The 20,739-nt window shown below is 41.1% G+C and overlaps 1 protein-coding gene and 1 long non-coding RNA gene across 2 annotated transcripts; both read right to left on the bottom strand.

Moving 5' to 3' along the window:
• Window positions 1-209: 209 nt before the first annotated feature.
• On the bottom strand, window positions 210-2,772 carry LOC127532935 (protein NLRC3-like; the record flags this gene model as incomplete). Its single annotated transcript, XM_051944836.1, has 3 exons — window positions 2,586-2,772; window positions 2,200-2,425; window positions 210-2,047 (listed from the first exon to the last, which is right to left on the bottom strand). Coding segments are annotated over exons 1-3 (2,151 nt in total), but the record flags the coding sequence as incomplete, so codon positions are not given.
• Window positions 2,773-7,034: 4,262 nt separating this feature from the next.
• LOC127532934 (uncharacterized) lies at window positions 7,035-9,925 on the bottom strand. The gene is made up of 5 exons (XR_007940577.1): window positions 9,805-9,925; window positions 7,900-8,006; window positions 7,672-7,701; window positions 7,297-7,440; window positions 7,035-7,175 (listed from the first exon to the last, which is right to left on the bottom strand). It is a non-coding gene; the product is annotated as an uncharacterized LOC127532934 (long non-coding RNA).
• Between the last annotated feature and the right edge of the window lie 10,814 nt (window positions 9,926-20,739).

Raw genomic sequence — 20,739 nt, 5'->3', positions numbered from 1 at the left:
GATGAAGGAGAAATTTGTGACTGACATTTTCACAGCGTTTGAAACAGCTCAGGAACATCTGAGACTAAACACAGCTGAACATGTGATGTTTGGAACAAATCAGTGGAACATTAAGAATAATGAGATGTTCTAATGAGAAGATCTGAAGAACTGAACAACTGATCTACACTGACTGATCATGTTCATCACATCTGGACTCACCCAGCCTTTCTGCAGTTCCTCACAGCTGGAATCAGTCTCCGTTTTCCCTCCTTTGATGTTCTGTACTTGTTCAGGTCCAACTCATTCAGAACCTCCTCTGACATCTGCAGCATGTAGGCCAGAGCTGAGCAGTGGATCTCAGAGAGTTCCTTCTCTGATCTGTTCTTTGACTGAAGGAACTCTTGGATCTCATGATGTACTGAGAGATCCTTCATCTCCATCAGACAGTGGAAGATGTTGATGCTTCTGTCTGGAGACATTTCGTCACTGTTCATCTTCTTCAGGTTCTTGATGACTCTCTGGATCATTTCTGGATGGTTCTTTGTCCGACTCTGCAGACCTCCTAAGAGTCTTTGGATCATGGAACGGTTCTCTGTCTGACCCAGCAGACCTCCTAAGAGTCTCTGGTTGGACTCCAGACAGAGGCCATGAAGGAAGCGAACAAACAGGTCCAGGTGACCATTTTTACTTCTGAGGGATTTCTCCATGACTCTCTTCAGGAACACATCCAGAGTGTCTCTGTTCTTGTTTTTCCAGTCTTTTCCCAGGAAGTCCTCCAGAACCTTCTCCTTCCTGTTGGTGTAACAGTGGAACATGTAGACTGCAGCCAGAAACTCCTGAACACTCAGATGGACGAAGCAGAACACCTTGTCCTGGAACAGTCCTCTCTCCTCTTTAAAGATCTGTGTGAACACTCCTGAGTACACTGAGGCTGCTTCCATATTGATGCCACACTCTGTCAGGTCGGACTCATAGAAGATCAGGTTTCCTTTCTGCAGCTGCTCAAAAGCCAGTTTTCCCAGAGACTCAATCATCCTCTTGCTGTCTGGACTCCAGTGTGGATCTGTCTCAGCTCCTCCATCATACTTGACCTTCTTGACTTTGGTCTGAACCACCAGGTGGTGGATGTACATCTCAGTCAGGGTTCTGGGCAGATCTCCTCCCTCTGTGGTTCTCAGCAGCTCCTCCAGAACTGTAGCAGTGATCCAGCAGAACACTGGGATGTGGCACATGATGTGGAGGCTTCGTGATGTCTTCATGTGGGAGATGATGCTGCTGGCCTGCTCCTCATCTCTGAATCTCTTCCTGAAGTACTCCTCCTTCTGTGGGTCAGTGAACCCTCTGACATCTGTCACCATGTCCACACAGTCAGGAGGGATCTGATTGGCTGCTGCAGGTCGTGTGGTTATCCAGAGGCGAGCAGAGGGAAGCAGATTCCCCCTGATCAGGTTTGTCAGCAGCACATCCACTGAGGTGGACTCTGTAACATCAGTCAGGACCTCATTGTTGTGGAAGTCCAGAGGAAGGCGACACTCATCCAGACCGTCAAAGATCAGCACAACCTGGAAGTCTTCAAAGCTGCACATTCCTGCTGCTTTGGTTTCACTGAAGAAGTGATGAACAAGTTCCACCAAGCTGAACTTTCTCTCTTTCACCACATTCAGCTCTCTGAAAGTCAATGGAAACATGAAGTGGATGTCCTGGTTGCTTTTGTCTTCAGCCCAGTCTAGAGTCAGCTTCTGTGTTAACACTGTTTTCCCGATGCCAGCCACTCCCTGTGTCATCACTGTTCTGATTGGTCTATCTCTTCCATGTGAGCCTTCAAAGATGTCTTCTGGTCTGATGCTTCTTTCTGCTCTGTCTGCTTTCCTGGATGCTGCTTCAATCTGTCTGACCTCATGTTCATCATTGACCTCTGCAGTCCCTCCCTCTGTGATGTACAGCTCTGTGTAGATCTCATTCAGGAGGGTCGACTGTCCTGCTTTAGCGATGCCCTCAAACACTCTCTGGAACTTCTTCTTCAGGCCACATTTAAGTTTACGTCTACAAACTGGAGCAGCAAGTTCTGAATGAAAAAAAAACATGAGATCAATGAATAAATGACATTAAATATTACAGCAGTTCATCCTCCTAAAGAATGATTCTGTGAATATATTCTGAGATTTTAGTAAATGTTCTGTTGATCAGCAGCTTCAGTCTTTACACAAATCCTCTTACTGCTCTGCAGACGGTCAGCCAGCTTCTCCTGCTTCATCCTCCTCAGGAACAACACTGTGATCTGTAAAAACATCTCTCTGCTGCTCCTCTGATCTTCATCATCAGCCTCCAATTCCTCCTCATCATCCCTCTGACTCTCTGAGCATTCTGGGTAATCTGGACTTGCAACCTTCTGCATCTTCTTCAGCTCTTTCTTCACAAAAGTCACCATGTTGTCCTCCAGCAGCTGGAACAGAGAAATGTGTGAATGAGTCCATCAGAGTGAAATCATGGAGCCAAACATCAGATCCATGTTGGACACACTGACAGTCCACTGGTCTACAAAGAGCAGCATGGAGACGCCTGAACACAACAGATGGAGAAGAACTTGTTGTCCATGAACTCACCATGAATATGGAGTCCAGGTGATGCTGCTGGACAGACTGAACTCTGGGAACCTCTGAGTTCTGCTGCTCCACTCTGTGGATCAACATCAACAGTTAGATCTCAGTACATCTGTCCACACAGACAAATTAAATCATAGAAAATGTATTTATATCGTGAGTTTAAAAATAACCTGAGTTGACCAAAGTAATATACATGCTAGCAGATAAGCAGAAAACAGTTATGTACAGACAGACAATCTAAAATTTAATAGACACTGTGAATGTATAGACAATTTAAAACTAGTCAAATCAATGAGTAAAATAAAATAAAATGGTGTAAAATATGATAACAGGCAGGAGAGGATAGCAACATGTATGATCAAATTCTCAAATAAATATGAAGTCTTTGGACCATTGAGAGCAGCTAAAAGCCATTGAAAACATGAACATCAAGGTTTTTCTTGAAAATATTATTAGACTGAAAGAGGAAGGCTGCTCCAAAGCTTTGGACTCTGACCCGACTGTAAAGGTTGGACCTCCCAGCAGCCTCAGTCATGAACAGTTATTAGCAGTTGTTCTGATCAAGCTGATATGAGGCCTTGAGGTGGAGGAGGAGCAAAGAGGTTCAGAAATGTCCCAAGGTGTCAACCTTTGCATGGTTTCATACATAAAACCACCTTAAACTCAATTTTGTATTTATCTAGTAACCAGTGTGGGCATGAGAGGACAGGTTTAAAGCTTTCCTTTGTTTTGGTGTCAGTTAAAAGTCTGGCAGCAGAATTCTGCACCAGCTGCAGACCAGACAGTGAGGCTTGATCAATACCAGGTACAGTAAGTTACAGCACTCTAACCATGAGGAAAGGTTGTGGCTATCATCCTGCTATTGAACCATTATCTCTGTTGGAATTCTCCCCTCTTTCCCTATCAGTGAGTTAATGTTTTCTTTGTCACAGGAAACAACAACAGCAACCTTAAGGCAGCAAACTACTGCACTTAGAATCAAACTGAAACACAAGTTTAGCTACTGGATCACACAATAATGCAGATCTGATTGATTTTGTGCGGAATTATCCATTTTAATCACAGTGGTCGTCTCCCTTCATGCAAATTTTCCAACATAACAAGTCCAGCTGTCACTATGTTCAGTGAATGTTCAGTGGGATTCATTTGAAGAAATACAAGCAAGCCAGAGCATTTTCATCTATAACAGAATGATGGGGGGTGCAGCCTGTATGTTCCACAGAGTGGGCTGGAAAAACCACAGGACAAGACAAGATCAGCTTCACTGATCCTTCACCGAAGAAATTCATGCACCATAGCAGCTGGATAAAGATAAGGCAGAAAGAAGCACTACAATTACAAAGAGATATTATAACCTATATTTATACAGGTAATCGCATCGAGACATGGGGTCTCATTCTCAAGATGTCAGGCCAGCCGCTGGCTGTGTGCCTCCTTCCCTCCCCCTTTTTCCTGTTTCTAGGTGTCTTCTCTGTGTGGCTGCAGCTCAGAGCTGGAGCTGGTTGTAATCGGCGGCGGAAATAGTGACACGTGTGGTTCCAGCCAATCAGCATGACTTCCTCAAACTACAAGAGCAGACACCACTCGTTCCCCTGCTCTGGATCGTGACGCTACCCGTAATAGGTTTAGTGTCTATAGTCTAAGTTTACGCCTTTGTATGCCTTTAGTAACTCTGGTTTCTGTTCTGCCCTAGCCGTGGTTACCGGCGCCTTCCGTATGCCGACTGGGACTCCTCCAATTCACCTCCAGAATCCTTCGAGACCACCAAGGATATCACCTACCGACTTCTCCGGTCCATCCAGCGTCGTCAGCCCACAACTCCCCCTCTGTGTCCCATTCCTGGAGACTCATCAGTCGAAGCCCAGTCCGAGCGTCTCTTTGAGTTTATTGAGTTTTGTTTTGATTTTGCAAGTAAGTCGTTTCATTCTTGGCCATATATGCACAGTAGTTCAAGCCCTTTTGGTTTCACTTTTAGCTAACTGTTTGCCTTAGTGTTGCCGAGTGCTTAGTACTTTTAGTTTACCTGAGTTTTCCGTCATAAGTTTTGATTAATGATTGTCCTCCTACCTCTAGGAGCAGTAGAGCTTAGTTAGCCTTCCTTATTTGTTGTTTGTTAGCCTTCCGCCTGCTGGCAGCTACTTGTGTTCAGGCAATAAAACCTCTTAAAAACTCACTCACTGGTGTACTCGTTCATTCCCTGCATCTGAGCTCCAGTCCAGAACCCTGACACAAGAGAGACCTGTCCTCAAATAAAATAACAAAACAACCGAATCACCGAAAACCAACACGAGGGGACCTGTACTAGACAAAACAACAATACAACACTGAGTTACAGACAGACAGGGTCATGACAAAACACAACAAAAGCACAGATTTCAGGGTACAAAAGATATTTAGGAAGCGAAAAAAGACCTAGAATTACTCTCTGTGGTGTAAACAACGTTAACAGGAAAACCCGGCGTTCATGAATAGGAAACAAAATGGCACCCATAGATCACGTGACCAAAATTTATTGGACCCGTCATGTCGCTACTCTCTTAATATAGGGACTCTAATCATCACCGTCAATCTGCTCCGACCTACTCACCAGGCCAGAAGTTGTGGCTTCGGGCGAAAGGACATTCTTCTGAGGGTGGAGTCTCGGAAGCTGGCGGTTCTGCCCTAGCCGTGGTTACCGGCGCCTTCCGTATGCTGACTGGGACTCCTCCAATTCACCTCCAGAATCCTTCGAGACCACCAAGGATATCACCTACCGACTTCTCCGGTCCATCCAGCGTCGTCAGCCCACAACTCCCCCGCTGTATCTCATTCCTGGAGAATCATCAGCCGAAGCCCGGTCCGAGCGTCTCTTTGAGTTTATTGAGTTTGTCTTAGTACTGTTTGATTTAGCAAGTAAGTCGTTGTATTCTTCGCCATATATGCACAGTAGTTCAAGCCCTTTTGGTTTCACTTTTAGCTAACTGTTTGCCTTAGTGTTGCCGAGTGCTTAGTACTTTTAGTTTACCTGAGTTTTCCGTCATAAGTTTTGATTAATGATTGTCCTCCTACCTTTAGCAGCAGTAGAGCTTAGTTAGCCTTCCTCCGTTGTTGTTTGTTTGTTAGCCTTCCGCCTGCCGGCAGCTACTTGTGTTCAGGCAATAAAACCTCTTAAAAACTCACTCACTGGTGTACTCGTTCATTCCCTGCATCTGAGCTCCAGTCCAGAACCCTGACACAAGAGAGACCTGTCCTCAAATAAAATAACAAAACAACCGAATCACCGAAAACCAACACTAAGGGACCTGTACTAGACAAAACAACAATACAACACTGAGTTACAGACAGACAGGGTCATGACAAAACACAACAAAAGCACAGATTTCAGGGTACAAAAGCAGATTTCCAGACATCAGGAATGACACTGTTTGCATTGCAGAAAGACTGAAAGCATCCAACACTGAATCAGCTCTGATATTTGCTGTCAGGCACAAGAAGTAAGGAAGGACGTTGTCAGGACCTGCAGACTTTTTCATGTCTCAGCCCTTTAAAGCCTTCCAGACTTCCCTGACAGAGAAAGATATGAAGTTTAAAGTCTTCCTGTCTGAGTCATGACTTGCAGTGGAAATTAGGCTGATTTATCATCAGATATTTTGTCAAGCAAGCTGTTTTTTTTTTAAAGATTTCCTTTATTAATGATACTTTAAAGCCATCAGATACGTGTGAAAACCAGTCCCAAATGAAATCACCTGCCAGGATGATTTCCTTCAAATCGAACTGAGACAAGAGTTGTACTAAGGAGGATAAAATGTCAGTGGTAGCAGATGCAGACCTGCACAAGCCGAGTCTCCTGCAGCTATACGGAAGGATGATATTTACGGAGTTCTTTTCTTTGCACTGTTTCGTATCACTGTTCCATTCAAATCAAATGCTTAATGGGAAAGGAATGGCACTGTGACCTGGCAGCAGCTTCATCTAGCAAAATAAAAGGATATTAGATGAAAAAAATCTGAGAGCGTCCGCCAGAAAAATTTAAATTTGACACAAACCCTACAGCCCTAATGAGGACTAATCAATAAGTTAATCAATCTTATCCCAGAGAAACTGCCCTAAAACTAATTGGATCAGATCTGCTGACGTGAAGCAGCATCATCCAGGACTGACTCCCCCACACTGGGTATGAATTAATGACCATAGAATCAGTTACTGGATGAAAACTCTTGTCCTGGTTCCTGTTAGCAGCTAATGATGAGCTGCTAATCCTGCATCAGAACACACCAACATGTGCAGCAGCTGAGCTTCAACTTCCAGCCTCTGAGCTGCTGCACAGACGGCCTGGAACTGAGGCCTCCTCTGAAACACAACACCAGTTTACAGAGAAATGAAGTCCAAACTTCTTCCTTCTGGCTTTAAGTTCACTGACCACAACATGAACACAACTTGTGTTCATGTTGTGTGTTGTTGTGAGGATGAACTACAGTATCTTACTTCTGTCCAGCAGAGGGTTGTCGTCTTTTAAAGTCAATGAAGTCCTCCTTTGAGAGATCACTCTTCATAGAAACACAGCTGGATTCTGGTCCTGGTCCTGGTCCTGGTTCTGGACTCTGATGGATCCTGACAGACAGACATGAAAACCAGCAGCTCAGAAATTGCAGGAAAAAAAGAATCTCCTTTTGTTCATGTGATTTATTTTTCATGTTGTGTGTCTTTGTAAGGATGAACTACAGTATCTTACTTCTGTACATCAGAGGGTTGTCGTCTTTTAAAGTCAGTGATTTCATCCTTTGACTGATCACTCTTCATAGACACACAGCTGGGTTCTGGTCCTGGTCCTGGTCCTGGTCCTGGTTCTGGTCCTGGTTCTAGGTTCTGATGGGTCCTGGTAGACAGACATGAAAACCAGCAGCTCAATAAGTGCAGCACAAACCAGCAGCTTGACAACAACCAACACAGCTGGAAGTTGAAGCAGCACCAACACCAAGTCATAAATCAGAGTCCAGACTAGCATCCTGCTGGAGCTGCTGTCAGGATGCAGCTTCATCATTAAATCTCTTTATTGGACTCCATCCAGAGTTCACACACAACTGTGAGGCTCAGCTGACTGTCATACCTTTCCATGTTGGTGAAAACCTGCAGCCACCTGAGGACACAAACACACAAAGTTCAGCCGTCAGTCTTCAGTCTCAGTCAAACACACAGCTGACTGGATCTGAACATTTCATTCTGTTTCTCAATCAACTCATCCCAGACCAGCGACCCACCAGCTGATTGTGGACGTCCACAGCAGCAGACAAACGGCAGCTTGTTGCTGACAAACACAAATCAAAGGTCCACTTACTCAACTTGTTGCAGTCCAACAGCTTTCTGCTCCTCTCCTGAGCTCCACCGTCGTCCTTCTTCAGCTCTGCAGGAACCAAACAGCTCAAAGCACAAACCAGTCTGAACCTGCACAGATCAGAGGTCAGCTCTTTATCCTTCTCATATCAGACACACAATCAACCCTCCCAGTCAGATCAGCTTTATTTCAATACAAGTACAGTCAGACTCAATAATCATCTTAATAATTAACCTGAAAGCTGAACTTAAAACTCGTTTCAAAGCCTCACTTTGAGTCTCTCACACCCAACTGGAAAACACAAAAACCAGTTGTGTTGGTTGTTGTATTCTGAGTTTTTATCTGAGTTCCCAGAGTTCTCAGCTGATTGACTTCAGATAAAGTCCTGACTTTAACATCCATGTAGACTCTGAGAATGAAGCCTCAACTCTGCATTCAGTTCACTGTTAGACTCTAAATCTAATCTTTTAATCACAGCCTCCATCTTGTTCTGACATCCAAACTCAACATCTCATCGTTTTTCCCCAAAACCCTCTTTTGTCTCATCCTATTTTTATTAAGGTCTGAATTTACAGTGATGGACTTCTGGGTCCAAACAGAATCAGAATACTAGAAGTTTGTCAGTGAAAAGAAAACTTGGAATTGAAATATGTCTCATAAAACAACTTGTGTTGGCAGTGAAAGAAAAATGTTTGTGAGAAAAGTTCAACTGAAAGATAAAACACAGACATTCACAATTATTTCTGTTTTTGTATTCTGATGTGATTTTAAATGACAGTTTTCTGATTTATTTCTTCAAATCTGTGTTTTATTGTTGCTTGATCTTTAAGCCAATGCTGTTTGTTGTCAGTTGTGTTTTCTTTTCCAAAACCAAATTTGGTCAAAAATGTTCATCATGTTTTCTTGTTAATACATTAGTTTTCAGTTCTTTTGCTCAGAAATAGCATGATTACACAGATGTTATATATATATATATATATATATATATATATATATATATATATATACGGTATATATACATTTTCTTTTGGTCTTTATTGAACTTCCCTTTGGGACTAATAAAGTTATTGTATTGTATTATATTGTACTTTCTTGTTCAACATGGTGAAGTGTCGGGAGCTCACTGTGAAAGACAGAGTCTGAATTAAAGCCCTTCATGAGGCTGGATGCTCTTTTTGGACATAAAGTGTTCTCACAGTGAGGTCAAGGCTTAAAGGGAAGCAGAGCTGCTAAGAAGCACGTATTGAGGCCTGCAAACATCACATTTTTCTTCACTGTGGGTTTCATTTTTCACTACAGTTTAAAGTCCTGCATCTCTATTGTTTCCATGGAAACAGAACTTTTGTTGAATTAGTCTTCTTCTGTAGTTACTGATTTTAACTTTTATATTTTCAGTTAATTGACATTTATTATGGCTGTGGTTGTCAAAAGTTTGTTTAAATCCTTGAATGTCCTCACAGGTTTATATTTTAAGATGTTAACTTCCAACAAACTGCATGTTCAAGTGACTCATGTCCAGCTGTTAACTTCATGGTAAAAGAAGAGAGGAGGAGTGTAGAGCTGAGATTGTAGGAGGGACCATCATTAAGAGAAGTGAGCAGTTCCTGTTTTTTTCCAGTAACTTTTCTTTCACAAGTTTGACCTGATAAAACTGCAGTGCTGCCAATAAATGAACATTAACTGTAATTTAATGACCTCTATAGAAAGTGGTGTGTATAGACGGACAGCTGAACTTTGACTCTGTGCTAGAATAAAGAGGTTAACTACACAAACCAACAACATGGAACAGAGTTCTCACTTAAAACTGTTCAATGAGGTGCAAAACTTCCTGATCAACTCCAAAGAAATGAAGAAAAATAAGTGTGAGAAGATGAACAATGAACAGAAATCAGAAGTGACTGAAATCACCGATGAAGAGGAAACAGAAAAAAGTGTGGAAGACTTTCATGTTGAGGCTCTGATGCTTTAATGCTGCTTCTCTTCTTTCTTCTCTGACAAACCAGGAACTGCTCACTTCTCTTAATGATGGTCCCTCCTATAAACTCAGCTCTACACTCCTCCACTCTTCTTTAACCTCTTTATTCTAGCGCCAGATATGAGTCACTTGAACAAGCAGTTTGTTGGAAGTTAACGTCTTAAAATATAAACCTGTGAGGACATTAAAGGGTTCAAACAAACTTTTTGTTTTCTTTTCAGCAGTTTTCATTAGGTTTGGATCTTTTCCCTCCAGAATTCATCAAAAATATGAGTTTGTCTTTGACTTTTGTTGTATGTCGACTGTATATTTGTGTTGCTTTGTCACAAACGCAGCAAACTCAGGAAACTGTAACCATCAGATAGACTGAGAAAAATATGTTTAGAGTCACAGAAGTAAAACATGTTTAAATCTACACAGAGCCAGTCTGAAACGTTTTAAAATCCAAACGTGTGAGGACATTAAAGGGTTCAAGCATGTCAGTCTGCAAATTCCCATTTTTGGTTAGTTTCACTTCACTTTTTCTTCCAGAATAATCTACATTTTTTTAGTGCTGTTGGCTGACAAGGCAGTGGTGTAGTTGATAGCACTTTCACCTTGCAGCAAGAAGATTCCCGGTGTATAGAGAATGGATGTTGACAAGGTTTTTCACACCATGTTCTAAAGAACCCGGAGAAAACCCACGCATGCACAGGGAGAACATGCAAACTCCATGCAGAAAGATCCCAGGCCCACCCCAGGATTTGAACCGGGGATCTTCTTGCTGCAAAGCAAAAGTGCTAACCACTACTCCAAGCACAAGCAGTTATTAAAGCAAAACATTAATTTGAAAAATAATTAATTTGAAAAGACAATATGACATTTATCTGACATGATGGATGATTGTACCCATAATTTAAATACACACGAGGTATACTTGAAGAGAAAACCTTAAAAAATGTTTTTAATTTAATTCACAGAAATATATCATCTTCAGACTGCAGCGTGTTTCAGGATGATGTTAGTAACTATTGATTATTTATGTTTTTAACAGCACTGCAGGATGGAAACACAGGATTTGTCAATGAAGAAAACAAACTCTTCAGAAGACTGGAAGGAGAAGACATCACAGTCAGATGTTCATTTTCTGTCTCTGGACACACAAAGTTCTTCTGTAGGGAAACCTGTGAAGAAGGAAACATTCTCATTAAAACAACAGAAAACACAGCTGAGAATGGCAGATACAGCATTAGATATGAAGACAAACCTTTTCCATCAGATGATATTCTGTATGTGAGCATCAAACATCTGAAGAAGTCTGACTCTGGTTGGTACAGATGTACTTTGGGAAGATCTTGGCGTCCAGATTCATTTCAAGATTTTCAGATTGTTGTCTCAGAAGGTGAGTTTTAAAGTTTCTTTCTATGTTTCTGAACTTGTAGAGAAAGTGTTACTGTATTGCTAAATATTTCATTTTTCTCCATCAGTTCTGCTGTAAAACACATAGAAACCTCCAAGTGTTCCTCCTGCAGACTCTCTGAATATTCATATATTCTATTTATCTGAGTGTTAATGAACCTGTCAGTTCAGCTTCCAGCAGTATGGTCAGGATTCTGATTATTTCACTGTTTACAGCTTCAACCACTTCACAACCAAAGTCCACTCTTCTAACTTTTCCACAGTCATCATTTCTCCCATCATCCTCCACGGCAACAACACCAACAGAAGAGAGTTTGAGCTCCACTTCAGGAACATCTAAACCTCCATCATCCTCCACAGAGCAACTCGACTCATCTCCACCACGTTCAGGTTCGTTTTATAAATAATCCCCCAGATTAATACAGATAAAGTATTTTGATGGGACGTTTTGACAGAACAAATGAAGCTTCTGTAGTTTCTGTTACAATATATAAAATACCACCATCACTGTGGTGGTTTGTCTCTATGAAGCCATGAGGAGCATTAAAGTGTCTGAATGACAGAATGAACAGATTAATGAAGCAGCCATGTTTCATATCTCATTCAGTCCAATCCAACTTTATGTCTAAAGCACTTTAAAAACAACACTGTCGACCAAAGTGCTGTACACATCAAAAAATAAAATCAATAAGTAAATCATTAAAATACAAATAAAATAGTGCAAGTGTAACAATAAGACATAAGACACAGGTTGTACAGTAGAAGTCAGCTCTAAGCTGAGCCATAGGCCAAGTTAAAAAAAAAAGTGTTTTTAAAAGAGATTTAAAAGTAGGGAGAGAATGAGGTGTTTAGTGGGAGCTCATTCCACAGTTTAGGAGCAGCCACAGAAAAAGCACGATCACCTCTCAGTTTCATTTTGGTCTTTGGCACCAGTAAAGCTTGATCTGCCCTCAGTGAGTGAGACGGATTGTAGGGGACCAGACCACACAGGTACAAGGGGGGCAAACCATGAAGGCATTTAAAAAACCAAGAAAAGAAGTTTAAAATCAATATGGAGGTGCACAGGGAGCCAGTGGAGGGACTGGAGGATGGGAGTTATGCGATTAAATTTTGACGATCCTGTTAAAAGGCGAGCGGCAGCGTTCTGAACCAGCTGCAGTCTGGACAGTGAGGTTTTGCTGAGTCCAGAGTAAAGCACGTTGCAATAATCTGAACGAGTGGTAATAAAAGTGTGGATCAAAAATTCAAAGTTGTGACGGGATAAAAAAGGCTTCACTTTGGCAAGTTGTCTAATGCAGCTCTGCAAGCGGAATTAAAACCAGCGCAAAAATCATCAATGGATCTGTTTAAACAGAGAGAGTCATTCATGTTCAGAACAGAGCAAAAGTCTGCAGCGGTGGAGGGGTTAACCATACGGCCACGACACACAGGACAGAGAATCAGAATCAGAATCAGAATCACTTTGATTTGCAAAGTATGTGAGCACATACAAGGAATTTGACTCCGGTATTTTACAGTACCCTCTTGTACTAGACAAATCGAAAATTAAATAATGAACATACATTAGTTTGAAGTGATCAGTGGAAATGGTGCATTTCTAGTTATAATTTTATTGTTTATAGGACTGTTTGTTGAGGTTATGGATGTTTATGTTCACGATTCAGACTGTGACTGGTTTCAAATGTTCATCAGAGCAACAGCCTGTGGAAAGAAACTGTTCATGTGTCTGGTGGTTTTGGCATACGGAGCTCTGTCGCGCCTGCCGGAGGGGAGGAGGTGAAACAGGTTATGTCCAGGGTGTGACGGATCTGCAGTGATGTTGCCTGCCCTTTTCCTGACTCTGGACATGTACAAGTCCTGAATGGAGGGCAGGCTGGCACCGAAGATTTTTTCTGCAGTCCTGACTGTCCGTTGCAGTCTGTGCCTGTCCTGCTTGGTGGCTGATCCAAACCACACAGTGATGGAAGTGCAGAGGACCGACTGGATGATGGCGGTGTACAACTGGATCAGCAGCTCCTGCAGGTTGAACTTCCTCAGTTGGTGCAGGAAGTACATCCTCTGCTGGGCCTTTTTCCTGATGGTGTCGATGTTGGACTTCCACTTCAGGTCCTGGGAGATTGTGGAACCCAGGAACCTGAAACTTTCCACAGCAGACACCGTGTTGTGAATGGAGAGGGGGGGCAGCACAGGGGGGCTCCTTCTGAAGTCCACTGTCATCTCCACAGTCTTGAGCGTGTTCAACTCCAGGTTGTTCTGACCACACCAGAGGACCAGCTGTTCCACTTCTCATCTGTACGCAGACTCATCACCGTCCCGGATGAGGCCGATGACAGTTGTGTCGTCTACAGACTTTAAGAGCTTCACGCTTGGGTCACCTGAGGTGCAGTCATTGGTGTAGAGGGAGAAGAGCAGTGGGGAGAGCACACACCCCTGGGGGGCGCCAGTGCTGATTGTCCGGGTGCTGGATGTGATGCTCCCCAATCTCACGTTTCCAGGACGTTCAAATAAAACAGGCAGATGATCAAAGAAAACTGCATCACAAATCTCAACATTAGAAACAGTAAGAACAAGATGGAGAGTGTGGCCATGTTCATGTGTGGGGCCAACAACACGCTGTGCAAGATTAAAACATTCCATCAAATTTGAAAGGTCTTTCACCAGTGGCTTTTCAGGGCAGCTCACATGGATATTAAATTCCTCAATCATGAGAATGCAGTCATACACCGGTTATTCAGCCAGCAAATGTGAAAAGTCAATAAAGAAGTTTTTGTTGTATTTGGGTGGCCTGTAAATGACAGCGCACAACACCGGGGGTGCAGAGCTCAGTTCAAACACGTTCATTTCAAAACTGACATGATGCCGTGGGTACGAGTTGGTTGCACTTAAAGATACTTTTAAAGACTGTTTCAGTCTGAAAATGGTTTCATATGAGTGACTGCTGCAGTAAAAACATGTGATGCAGAGGGAAGTTTAAGCCGTTAATCAGGTAAACATGTGTTTAGTCTGCAGATGATCATGTTCCAGAACATATATTTACATCTTCTGTATCTCTGCAGGTTCATGAATGTGGAGCTTGTATGTATAAAACTTGTGGCTCCACGTTTACTAAAGTGTCAGAGTAAACCCAACCTGTTCTCCTGTTAACACTCCTGCAGATCAGCAGCTTTACATGGGTCTGATTCTGGTGGTCAAGATCTTCATTTTATCGATGCCTTTGATGATTTACTGTAAGAAGAGAAGATCCACCAAACCTAAAGGTGAAGCTGCAGAAACACACACAGCTTCCATCACTTCATCACTGATCACTGACTCACATTCATCTCCTGGAAACTGATAGAAACCTGAACCTGAACTTACATCATCTAACCAGCAGGTTATCTCACATTCTTCGGATCTATTTTAAAAATCATTCTGTCACATTAAAGTCAAACCTCACAGTCAGGCAGAAGTACATAAAAAGCAGAAGGACTGTGTGGTTTTGTGGGTTTTTTTCATCTCTGGTCTAATCTTTACAGTCACAGCTCCTCGTCTTTCTTTTGACTTTAGTTCCTCTATTTCTTGTTCCTGTAATGAGTCTGTCTCATGGTCTGTTTATTTGTTTGTTTGTTTTGAGCAACATCTTGCAGAAGATTTGAGATACATGTCTAAGTTATTTCCTATAAAAAATGATCACAAAAAATCCAACTTCATTATCTGAGTGTGAAGAAGTTTCAATAAAAATTTGAATCTCAGGTTTATTCTCTTTCTTCATATTTTCACTTCTCATGTCGTTCAAAGTTTCATAATTTCATCCATTTCTTTCCTCCTGAAGGTTAAATCACTTCAGCAGATGTTGGTTGCAGGTTGTTTTCTAAAAATAATCTAGAAATTCAACTGTTAATTACATTCAAACTAGTGCACAGACGACAACCACAACACTGTCTGGGATCAAAGTGTTCAACAACAAGAATGGCAGAAAAAACAGCTGGACTCTGTTTAACTTGGTGTTATTATGAATGAAGCCTGCAGGGGGCAGAGTAGGACTGAAATCAGACACAAAGCCACAATAAAAACAACTCATCCACATGCTGATCACATATTTAGCAGGTTTTCTACATATTTATGGAACATTTTCTATCACTGATAATAAATGATGCTGGAATCAGATGTGAACTGATGTTAAAACAAGGATCAGTTTTCCATGAATTCTAGATGGAACCAGAAGAACAACAAGCTGCCACTGCTGCACATGGACTCACTTCTGAACTCTCACATTCATCATTGACCTTTTTCTGGGCTTTTGTGGAGAAATCAGTCCAGCAGATCTTCTAGAATTAAACATTTGTTAGTGAAGTTGTTGCACGTCATTAAACCTGTGAACTCCAAGCAGCAGTTTGTGTCGAGTTTTTGGTCCCGTCATGTTTTTCTTCACTGTGCTTCATTTTTCAATCTAAAGTCCTGCAGCTCTTTGGAAACAGAACAACATGAAGAAGGAGAGAGAACTCAGAAATGTTATCTTTGCAGAATGACAGTTATGATAGAAAATCATTAAGAGAAAAAAATGAAAGTTCAGTTTCTTTATTTTCCAAAAAAAATGAAAACAAGAACCAAACATTTTCCACGTGTCCACAGGTGTTACCAACACCAGAGAAAAAGTGGTGACTCTACATAGCAGACATATTGAACCATTTACATGTTGAATTTCCATATTCCTGACATTTAAATGTCACAGTTTTAATCTCACATTTGGTTCATTTTCCCCACAGATGTTCACATCACACATGATCAGTTCTCAGACTGTTTAAAGTCTAGAATTCAGCTTCAGTCTGTTTTCTACCGTTGTGTGGCTCTGAAATGGTGACATTTTGTTGACTTTTATTTCTACATTTTCTTCAAATAGAACACGTCTTTCTGAGCTGCTGACAGGTTTTGGAGTCCTGATAGTAAAAAAGGTTTTTGTCTGCAGAACTGCTCATGTTTAAACCTGCAGTGGAACCTTTGTCTCCCCCTTCTGGCAGTGACAGTAATTACACCAACACTTCACTTTCTTGCACATTTGAGGCACTTCAGCTTCAGGGAGGAATGAACATTTGTGCATTTTTCTTTCGTGTTTATACTGATGTTACAGAAGCCTGTGTTGTCCTGTACATGTTTAAAGTTGTAAAACATGAGGTGAATATCTGTAAAACGCCCCCTGCAGGTTAAAAGCTCAAACTGCTGCCTGCTCTGTGACTGTAAATCTACTTCATTGTCCTTGTTTGACCTTAAACGGCTGAATAAACCTTGTTGTTGCTGTTTCTCAGTTTAAAACTGATGCATTCTTTGGGATCTCCAAGCGTCTCCGTCACAGGAGTGTGGTTCTCCTCTTCCATTCTCATATATATAAAACCAGATTATACAGTGTGCAGGAAAACATGCAGTATGTTTGCATACTATAAGAATTAGTACCTACTGTATACTGCAGTATGCACTTAAAGTAAACAGAACAAGGATGTAATTGATCCTACAATCTAAATAAACACCAACTCATCATTTCATTCATTCAACACTGGAAACTCATTCAATTCTATTTTATTTTATTTTATTTGTATAGCACTAATTACAGATCAAATTGTCTCAAGACGCTTTACAGAACCCATATGCCTGAACCCCCAGAGCAAACCCTAAGGTGACAGTGGTCAGAAAAATTCCCTTTTAACAGGAAACCTTGAAAGCAGAACCCAGCTCTTTATATGGGAGGACCCATCTGCTGCTGTCCAGCAGGTTGAGAGGACAGAAGAGGTAGAGAGGTAGAAGGAAGGGGAGATGGAGGGACGGGAGAAGAGGAAGGTGGAGAACAAGGAACATATAACACACAATGGGACACATGCATGATCAGATAGATCAGTGGTTCCCAACCTGGGGTCCACGTCCCCATAAGGAGGACGCCAGAGATCTTTGTCTGCTCTGAGGCTGTGAGCTTAGAAACATTAGATTTTCACATTCTGGATCAAATCAGAGGAACACAATCACAAGTCCACCTATAAAACATTGTTCAAACACTTTTTTTTTTGCTCTTTCCTCAGAAATCCTTTGCTCCTTCGATGGCCACATCCAGACCTCCTTTGTCCACGCTTTCTTCAGGTTGGCTCGCTGCCTCATCCTGATTCATTATTTTTGTGTGCAGTGAGAAAATTACTGACGGGAACGACGTCTGAAAAACGCTAAACTGGTGAAGATTCATCAGTACCTAAAAACAACTCCGGCTACACCTCCAGAGTTCCCTTAAATTTGGTTTAGTGAAGGACAAGACAGAATTGTGTTATTTATGGTGAAATGCTTGCAAATGACAGCATGAAGCCAAGAAATGACAGCGACATCAGGAAACAAAACACAGTTTGGTAAAGTTGGAAAGATATTCATGGTGGGGGGTGTTGGTTCCACAGGAGAAGCAACTGATGACTGAAGGCTCTGCCTGCCATTCTACTTTTAGAAATTCTGGGAACAACAAGTAAGCCTGCAGTCTGAGAGTTCTGCTGGGATAATATGCTGCTATCAGCTCTTTGAGAGAAATGCTCAGTTTATACAACAATTTAAAAAAGGAAGTATTGTTACATAAAAAAGATACATCCAGCAGAAAAAAAGGTAATCCACTTTAATACTATTCAGTTCAAACAACAATGCCTACTCAACTTACCAATAACTTCTATAAAGAAGAACACAATCACTTAGCATTTGTTTGAAGGAAAGAAAGTCTATACAGCTGAAGATAAATAAGAAAAACAACAAACACAACTAACACAGCGGTCCAGCTATTTAACAGTTACCACTCTAGACACTATACATCCAGCTAAGGACTTTAACAAGCAAGACAAATGAAATCCTCTTCTGCTGGTGGGCCTTGAACACACATTTAGTGGAAGCACCTCAAACAAACATCACACTGAATGTGAAAGACACAGAATGTAGGTTTGAAAAAAGACGTCTTTAAGAAGCTCTACATTGTTATTGTTGTGTTATTGTTGTCATCAATTCAACAATTATTACTTCAAGTGGAGCCAAGGTAGAAATCAAACAGTAGTCCTTGGTATAAGAGAAGAATCTAACATCAGCATTAAAGACAATTCCCATGATCAAAAGAGTATTCCATTTCAGATTAGAGATGACTGTTACTGACTCATGTTCCTGTTCCCCACAAAAGTGACATCTGTCTGTCAGCTCATCTGGTAAAAAACAAAGAGGACAGAAAAAATAAGAGCATGTGTGATGTTGTCATGCATCCAAACTTTCTTCATATTTAGGTAGTATTTACTAGAACTGTAACATTTGACAGGATTTTATGGACAAGTCTATGAAATACCAAAATATCTCCGCGCAGTTTCCAGGAGAAGAGTAACAGTGATTTCCACTCTGTGTCTGTTTATCACCTCTTTGTGGCAGAAAAACTTGTGTCTTCCTTTTGCAAGAGACATTGTGCAAACAGAAAAAGACATTGAACAGAACGTTAAGCTGTGCCTCTTAGTAAATTATGAGCTTATCTTCACCATATAGAGATATTAACCTGCTGGAAGTTCACAACTTCTGACTTTAGACATCTGAAAAAGTGCAATGTTATTTGTCTTGTTCAAAAAGGACAGTCGTGTTCCAGTTTCTAAATGTGAGGATGATGACATTGCTCTGCAAAGAAACATACTTTCAGTGCAAAGACTCCACACCATGTACTGTCACATTGTTTTGTGTGTTGTACAGTAGAAGAACAATTCAAGCACATAAGATCAGACTTTTTGACTCTAAAAATACATTGACTGTTTCAAAGATGACTTGGTAAAGCTGTAAAACCGATCTATCTATAGAGCAAAAATAAAGTTCATAATATTAGAGCTGCTTTTCCAGCTCCATGTCAGGACCAACTCTGTTAATGTCCCAGTAATATCATTTGGATGCCCAGTTTTGGAGAGGAGGGCATGGACTTCTTTTCCTGCCCAAGCATCCTTAACATCTATCAGAATAATAAGAAAATGATGAAGAAAATTAACTTAGGGAAAAAAGCAAGTGACAGAGAAAAATGTTCCATTTGTCTGTCAGAGCTTGGGTATATGTTGGTGTTTCTGCTGGCTGTAATGGCCGTATGGAATTTGGGTGGACTGTGGCTGCTGGGACAGCTGCTGGGGCAACTTATCATTTTATTCAACAAACTGCATGAATGAATACTGCCTTGTATGTTGATTTAGAAGAACACTGAGGACTAACTACTTGTGATACAAAAAATGCACTCAGAGCATCTTTTCTGTCATTTTGTACTGAGATAAATATTTCTGAGGTTTCTATGGATTTAAAAACATTTTTGCCTTCTTGGACTGAACTCACCTTGATGGAATGAATTCTGTGCTTTTTAATAGAGTCACTGCTTACCTGAACACTGGAAACCTGATGATGACATATTATGCTTGAGTAGCACTTTTTAAAAAAGCACATGTACACTTAATACCATGAGGATTTTTTATGATAGAATTTGAACAAATAAAAAAAGAACTTAGGAGAAACTGTTTTTTTTCCATGACCCTATTCCATAGTAATTCATGTGGTTTCAGTTTAGGGCTGACTTACCCACTTGTTGATATCCACTGACATCCCGCTCAATAAAACCTTTTGGAGATAGCATCTCTCATTTCTGTCTGGACACAGTCTGCCCCAGTGGGACTTGCATGAAAATCCACAAAGGTTTCATTGGCCTCATTAGCCCCACACACCACTTTGGTTTTCAGTGCTTTTGCAGTACCCTTGTGTCGCCATAATAAAGCTCCCTTCCTAAATAATGAGAGGAAAAGGAGCAGTATTTCACAAACTGCTGCTCTTAAATGCATGATACATACTGGATGGTATGCGTTATTATATGATACGCTTTCAGATAATGCTTGAAAAAAAGCCTTCATGTCAGTCTGACTGCAGAGATTACAAAGGTTTGATCTTGCAAAACATACCAACAACTTTAAGATTTCAATATTATTTGTAAAATATGATGAGACATAGAGTCCTGTATAATTTAATCATGACAGACAGAAACTGCTTCAGATGTGATTTTAGACAATTTTATTTGTTCCGTGTTTATTCTGTCACATTTGTGAAATGGTTATGACGTCATTGGTCTTACCTTCAGTGTCATACAGATGAAACTTTCCTTGAAGTAATAAGTTTTCCGTCTTGGTGAACTTTGAGGGGTTACTCTTTTTTAGCTTCATATTGGACAATGAGTTTGTAATCTGTAGGATTCATTGCTAACTCTTTTTAATTGACAAAATCAAGGTGATGATGCCGATCCTCGACCTGCTCCAAAATGCTGAAGGCTGACCTTGTGTCATTTGCAGAATTGATTGAAGAATCACGTGTTCTACACATGTAGACACCTGAGAAACTTTCATTATAGAGGAGGGATACATTTTCTGGCAGGCACAGTCAATCAGGCTGAAATAATGTGTATCCCCCTATAACTTTAGCTGTGATTCATGAAACTA

Source organism: Acanthochromis polyacanthus, unplaced genomic scaffold (assembly GCF_021347895.1).
Source record: "Acanthochromis polyacanthus isolate Apoly-LR-REF ecotype Palm Island unplaced genomic scaffold, KAUST_Apoly_ChrSc contig46, whole genome shotgun sequence".
NCBI classification, from domain to species: domain Eukaryota; kingdom Metazoa; phylum Chordata; class Actinopteri; family Pomacentridae; genus Acanthochromis; species Acanthochromis polyacanthus.
This window is presented reverse-complemented; position numbering and strand designations above follow the sequence as displayed.